A 7019-nucleotide genomic window follows, 5' to 3' on the forward strand; every position below is an offset into this window, starting at 1 on the left:
CCAATCCTGCTCATACATTAAAGTGACTTTTGGGTCTTGTTACATGGTGACCACGGAGTAAATAGTTCAGTACCTAGGGGTGGTCTCCTGGCCTTGCACTGAGAACTCATTAAAAGTGGGTTTGCTGTGCTGTTGAAGTCTAAGTAAGCGTTCTACCACAGAGTTCTCTGCAGTTGATTGGTAAGGTCTTGGCCTGGCAGTGTCTTTCGTGCCATAAGTGCATTCGCTACTTGCATAGGAATATTTTGATCGATTTGATACGACTTGGTCGTTAAAGAGCCACACAGCGACAGGAAAACCGTCTTATTAGTATTAAATGGTTTATTACATGTATGTATTATACGTTTGCCTAATGGCATGTGATTTTTGAGCAAGGTCCGTAACTCCACCATCTTTGTAAAGAGTTCACAAATCCTCTGATCACATGCTTCAATTCGCGTTGTATCTGTGGTAATTTTAAGCACTATTCGACGTGGAAGCTTGAAAAGCGATAACAATACCATTCTATATGCTTATTAAGTAGTCTGAAATCATGATAAGTGTCTGAATAGCATCATCATTGCAGTTCTGTAAAAAACATTGCTTCTATTGTGTTTCGTGAAGAGGGACATTAATCTTTTTAGGTAAAAAGATATTAGTTGGATATCCATGTCATATACTCTCATTTTGCTCCATGGAATGCGTCTGATTCTGGCGAAAAGCGATCAGTCTTCCCCAGAAAATGTCGTTGGTCTCCTTATTCATTTCCTCGCCACTTCTTCAAAGTCAAGATTGTTGTGTGAAGGATGCAGGAATAACACAGTGTCTCCTACAGCAGGTAGGACGCCGCGTGCTTTGACACCTCTTCACATCGTCGCGAAAGCCTGCTCAGAGCGTGCGGATTTCCGCGCAAGCGGAATAAGCAGTTTTAAACCCACGGTCAATCCCACGGTCAAGCTCAGGTGACGTTGTTATCACAGTGGTGTTCTATGAGTGATGATGGGAATGTAGTTTTCCTTGACAAGGTGACAGAGTCAACTGCGATCGGTTTCTCCTTCTCTAGGATTGCCCGTTGCTGGTCCGTGAGCGGGGGTAGTGGGGGCACACCGCCCTTCTCTGCCAGGATGTCATTCCCGATGAAGAACTTTGCTGTGAGTGATAGGCGCTCGTCTTTGCTGACCAAGATGGTGCCTCCGTCCTTGAGGACAGTCGGATGGTTCAGAGAGAACACTTTCTGCGTCGTCTGACTGTCCTCTATCTTGGCTCGTCTGGAGAAAATGACCACTCCAAGAAGGACAGCCAGTAGCACAGTGGCTCCACCAGCCGCCCCTCCCAAGATGGCGGTCACCTCTCTCCAACCTTTGCCTTCGTTTTCACCCTCTGAAATACAAGATAGAATCTTCAGTGAAGTAGTACATGCATATGAAGCAATAAAGCACACGGAGCTTGCTTGGGATCTGATTATAATGATAGTTTTGATGATTAAGATCGTAATATCCAGACAATCTTGGTAATATATACGGCGAAGGGAATGACGGATGTCTGGAAGGGCAATCAGCTCCTGATCCTATTCCAGATCCCTCCAAAAACTTATAACGTCCTTGATCACCTCAGGTTCTTTGAATTATCATCTACGCTACGGCAATGCCTGGCACATAATCTCATCTGTGGATACCAATCTTGTGATTATATGCATTAATATGCAGTTTTATTAGATCTTAGCGCTGTGCTGTCAGCCGACACTGATTACTTTTGGGCAGGTTATCATATATGCGGTCTCTAATCAATATCAACTCGTCTCCCACTGAATTGAAATAGGTTAAAGATGCAACAGGTCGCCCAGGAGTGGTGACCGCGTTCAGTGAGAACAAAAAGAGTCATTGGTGCCGTCAGCCTGCATGGTATCCAATATTATCGCCACAAACTTGTCGGGAAGTTGATGAACAGCCAATGTCTCCCTCGCGGCGTTCGCTTCCATTCGGAATGACAGTCGCGCTCCGTGATGGATGCCGGGGTGGAAGGATCCGCCATTTTTCTCCGGGTCCACGCGCGGAGCAGGCGGCAGATTGAGCAAGTCGCCTCCACCTTTGATCCGAGCCGATTTGAATCCTGCGATGCGGTCAGTGCTGCAGTAAATTTGAGCTGATTGCTGGCCCATGCCGCGTGTGTGTGGAATGAACAATCAGCAGACCTCCCCCGCCAGACAAGCGGGACGTTTTCGACGAACGTTGAAGTGACAGTTCGTGTGGCCGAGGTGAAAAAGTAACTTAATAACAAAAATCGTTTCCGGACGTGAGTGACAAAGACTGATGGTGCAACTACGAATGTGTCAGACTGTTGTGCTCTGAGACGTATCAGGTGGGATCGGCAGGACAAAGATCAAAAGCTTCCCAACCAATTATAATTGGTTATCAAAGAATATGGCGTCTAAGGATATACCACATCACTTAACAATCTTGCTTCTTGTTGATCGGGCTATACCTAGAAATTAGCTTTTTGTATTGGGTGCTGGGAGTTGCAAGAAAAATGTTCCTTATGCAGTCGTCAAGGTCAAATTTCAACGATTTATTGACATGGTTGTGTTGATGAGGTGTGTTGCATTTTCATGTAGACGGCGATGCTTCAATTCGATTTGAACGGAGAATCCGTAAGATCTAGTAGATCTAGATCATAGCGCTAAACGTGCGAGAGACTAAGAAATGTAGCAAATTGTATTAACAAAGTGATTGACCGATATGTCCTACACCCTCGATTATGCGTTTCAGACTGCAGAACAGAGGTGGTTACTGTAGTAAATGTTACTAATGAGGTTAGGATCTCAACCTTCGAAGGCCGTCAGAAAACAAAACGACCAAGCTAAACTAGTTTGCAGAGCGGGTACCGGGTGTGTTGCTTAGATCATGTTGCGAGGATGCCAAGGACACGCCTCTCTCGGGTTAATTGCACTGAACTGGATCCCGTAAGGAAGAAGAATGAGGTGAGGTCAGCAAGTGGTCTGGAAGGAACCAGTTATGCAGGATTCAAGGAAATGGTTATGTAGGATTCAAGGAAACAGTTATGTAGGATTCAAGGAAACAGATATGTGGGATTCAAGGAAACAGTTATGTGGGATTCAAGGAAACAGTTATGCAGGATTCAAGGAAACAGTTATACAGGATTCAAGGAAACAGTTATACAGGATTCAAGGAAACAGCTATGCAGGATTCAAGGAAACAGTTATACAGGATTCAAGGAAACAGCTATGCAGGATTCAAGGAAACAGTTATACAGGATTCAAGGAAACAGTTATGCAGGATTCAAGGAAACAGTTATGCAGGATTCAAGGAAACAGTTATACAGGATTCAAGGAAACAGCTATGCAGGATTCAAGGAAACAGTTATACAGGATTCAAGGAAACAGTTATGCAGGATTCAAGGAAACAGTTATACAGGATTCATCAATGAAACAGTTATGTAGGATTCAGAGGAGCTCGCGAGAGTGTGACAGGCTGTGGTGGCACACACCAGTAACTAATGAACTTTCATTTTGCTTGGGGACGGACAAAGACTTTTTGTCTGTACTTTGTATATGGCATTATTAAAGTAAGTTACTTAAAAAGTACAGGCAGAACGTGGAGGTGGTCTTAAACAGAAGTCAGGTACCCATTGTTACGCCTGGGTCGAATGATGAATGTCTTGTGAAGTGCCTGTCACAAGGGCACAACGTCGGGGACACGGCGGGTATCGAACCCAGGACCTCTAGATTCCGACCCCAACACTCTACCAGTGACGCCAAAAACACGACGGGACTGAACTTTCATCGAAGAAAAAGAAGACGAATGAAACGTTTTGCCCTGTACATGTTCATCTTGATTGCTCATAGACTGGAAAATGGTTCAACTTACTACGTACCGGCGGCGCTGAAGTAACTCTTGTCCACTACCATCACCGGCACGACCTTCCTGTCGGGGTCACCGAGCTTGTTCTTCGCTACGCATGCGTAGTAGCCTGCTTCTGCCACACGCAGACTGTGCAAGGACAGGGACGAGGTCCTCTTCCCGTGATGCACCCAGCCGCTTTCCAAGTCGACGTCACTTCCGACCTTGCGCCAGCGTACTTCCGGTTTGGGGTTGCCATCGACGATACACCAGATTGTTGCCTTTGTGCCGCTTGTGATTTGAAGAGGACTCGAGACGTTGACAACCTTTGCTGGATCTGTAAAGAAGATAAATGAATCGTCTCATTCTGCGTTATGTCATCTATCTGTTCTTGCTTGCACAACAGAGTTGTTCAAGGGCTCAGTGAAGAAAAATGAAGATGGCCTTCGCCCCATACTCCGAAAGATGGGGAAAACTTCTGTAGGTCATTAATCAGCTGCTTGAGAAAGGACAGTTATATCTATAGTGCCCAACTCCTGAAGAGGATCCGTATTGTCTACTATAGCTAAAATATGAGTCAAGTGTGACAGCCTTTTCTTAACAACCAGTCTCAAGACGATGGGATTCAATTCATGCAATCTGTCAGATTTAAATTTTGTCCGGACACACTGATTGGTCCATTCTGTCTAAACCACAAAGGGAATTCTTGTACAGTTTGCATAGCTCTTCGGCTTATTTTCAATACGAACCACCCATCCCAAAAGTGTCAGAAAGAAATGACGAAAGAGTTGGTTATCTATTACTATCTCAACTAGGATGACACTCCGACTATGTTTCATTTCTTGCACTATCCATATCTACTCACACACGACCACTAGGCTGAGGCTGTCGGCCTGTTCGCTCCTGCCTTGCTGCGCCACGCAAGTGTAGTTCCCGCTGTCCGACCTCGCCACCCTCCTCAGCACCAGGGACGACCTGTACTTGTCCGGGGTCTCGATGTCCAGCTTCTCCACGTGCGGGGAGAGCTGCCGCCCGTCCTGCAGCCAGTACACCCGCGGGAGCGTGGTGCTGGTCTTCTCCACGGTACAGTTCAGGATGACGCTGGAGCGGAGGGATACACGGAGGGGACTCTGTAGGCCGACTGTCACCAGGGGCGGTGCTGTAGGTAAAAAGGCAGAAGAAAAATGTCAATCAAAGCTTCGATTTCACTTTTTGTCTGCTAACGTCACTATACACGTATCTCCTCCCCTATGATGTAAGAAATTACATAATACTAAATTACTAAATACTCAACCGTAGCTTACAAAAATGTTCCCTGTAGACAGATGTTTTCTATATGCTTGGGTCAATGATAAAATAATCTAAGGGACCATCAAAAATTTTCCATAGTGGCCAAGTGGCCCCTATGCAGAAGTGATTACTATTACCATTTGGTATAACGAATGAAGATGAAGACCTACCCATAACATCCAGGTAAACATAATGCTCCTGCTGCCCCACCGCGTCAACAAGAACAGTCATGACGTACTGCCCCTCGTCCTTGACCGTGACGTTCCACACTGTCAGGGACCCGTTCGGGTTGAGCTGCGCTCTGTCCTTCAGGGGTCCTGCAGAGCAGGGACAGAGAAAGGCCATACATATAGTGAATACGGATGTATATTGTTGAATCTGTAGATATGATTCCACAGACTAAGCAACTATACGCTGTGGCATTAGGGCAATCATAAAGTGTTAGCTGTCAAGTTATGCTATGTTACTGTATGTACCTAGTGCTACGGAGCTGGTTAACGAGTGGAGGAACACCGGTGTCCGCGTGCCCTCCAGACGTTCGTCCATCTTGTTCCACGTCAGCGCAATCACGTGATCATTGGGGTTGTAGGTCGCGGGCAGGTTGGCCGTGTCTCCCGGTGACACCTGCACTTTAGTTGACGCTGGCAGACCCTTGTTGCAAAACACTGCAGGGGGAGAAAACGTAAGGTGATTAAGGTGTACTAAGATAGGTAAAGGTAGTCCCTTAAGGTGTATTCTCATTGCATTTGGGGCATCGGTGAGGCACTGCGGGGTTCGTTCACTTCGGCACTAGTACTGTTGTGTTATTTTTCTTTAATTTAGATATTGCGTAATACGTAACAGCATGACTTACAAGACAATAAAATACACAAAACGGAAGAAAAATCGTTCTTTATCTCTGAAATTCGTTGAGTCATCTACTAACTCCGCAGTGCCGCACCCATGCCCCAAGTGCAGCGAGACTCCACCTTTAGTCTGTTTTGAGGCCGCAGGGGCATGGTTTGTGTGTAAGACTGGGTATCGGCAGGCGAGGCCTTACACCACCTTTTACCTCCCCAACCGAAGTCAGGTACCCATTTTACACCTGGATGGAGTGAGGATGAAGGAGAATTCTTCTTACACAAACAGTAGGTACTTACATTGCTTACATTGCGAAGGTGTCTGAGAGACATCGAAACGTAAGCAATGCAAGCACCTACTGGTTGTGCAAGTACCTACTGAATTCTCCTTCATCCTATTTTCTACTAACCTGATGAAACTATTTTCGGAAGTCGTGTAAAATGTTTTTCCCAATGGCACAAGATCGGTAGCATGGCAGGATTCTGATGATTCTGAGCCAGATACCCACCCTGCATTTACGTCACACGCTCCCACAACGTCACGTACAGATCATACGTCTTTCTCGGTTATAATCTTTAACGGCCCCCTCAAGGCCATGGCTGTTAGTCATGGTGATTTTGTAGATTACGTCCGACCTAGAGTACCCATTGCAATCAATGACTCTGTATCATCATCTATCCTCCTCTTTTAAGAGATGAAGCAAGTAAAGTTCGTCTTGCAGAACTGTCTGTCTTTCATCGCTGTGAGAAGCTCCAGGTCCTGCAGACCAGTTTCTGACTCTACAAATTTCTTCAAAGTTAGCCTTTGGCGATTAACATGTTTCTTACAGAAAACAGGTGTCCAGAACAAGAGTTTTCCGGCAGGCTCTATACTACGCCACATGGCCGGCAAGGAGTGGTCGGCGTTGTTAAACAACAGATGTAACATTTGGTAATGACCCATATAGCTGACTATTTCAATGACTCAGCAAAGTTACATAATTACCTCTCGGTACGTTGGTTGTGACGCAATAATCAGTCACGTAAGGAGACAAGTATTTCTACACATCTTACA

General features: G+C 45.7%; 1 protein-coding gene across 1 annotated transcript; it reads right to left on the reverse strand.

Moving 5' to 3' along the window:
- Nucleotides 1–472: 472 nt before the first annotated feature.
- LOC118431544 (hemicentin-2-like) lies at nucleotides 473–6124 on the reverse strand. The gene is made up of 6 exons (XM_035842785.1): nucleotides 6067–6124; nucleotides 5603–5791; nucleotides 5297–5443; nucleotides 4702–4995; nucleotides 3871–4173; nucleotides 473–1359 (listed from the first exon to the last, which is right to left on the reverse strand). Exons 1-6 carry the CDS (start codon nucleotides 6122–6124, stop codon nucleotides 938–940), a joined length of 1413 nt encoding a protein of 470 aa, XP_035698678.1. The 3' UTR covers nucleotides 473–937.
- Nucleotides 6125–7019: the final 895 nt, after the last annotated feature.

This window comes from Branchiostoma floridae, chromosome 15, assembly GCF_000003815.2.
Source record: "Branchiostoma floridae strain S238N-H82 chromosome 15, Bfl_VNyyK, whole genome shotgun sequence".
Taxonomy (NCBI): domain Eukaryota; kingdom Metazoa; phylum Chordata; class Leptocardii; order Amphioxiformes; family Branchiostomatidae; genus Branchiostoma; species Branchiostoma floridae.

Excerpts from the sequence above, each read along its gene's own strand:
- LOC118431544 (XM_035842785.1), bottom strand. The coding sequence starts at position 6,124 with ATGCCCCTGCGGCCTCAAAACAGACTAAAGGTGGAGTCTCGCTGCACT. Across the intron at positions 5,792-6,066 it reads TCGCTGCACTTGGGGCATGG|TGTTTTGCAACAAGGGTCTG; the intron begins GTGCGGCACTGC and ends CTCCCCCTGCAG. Across the intron at positions 4,996-5,296 it reads TGTTTACCTGGATGTTATGG|CACCGCCCCTGGTGACAGTC; the intron begins GTAGGTCTTCAT and ends TTTTACCTACAG.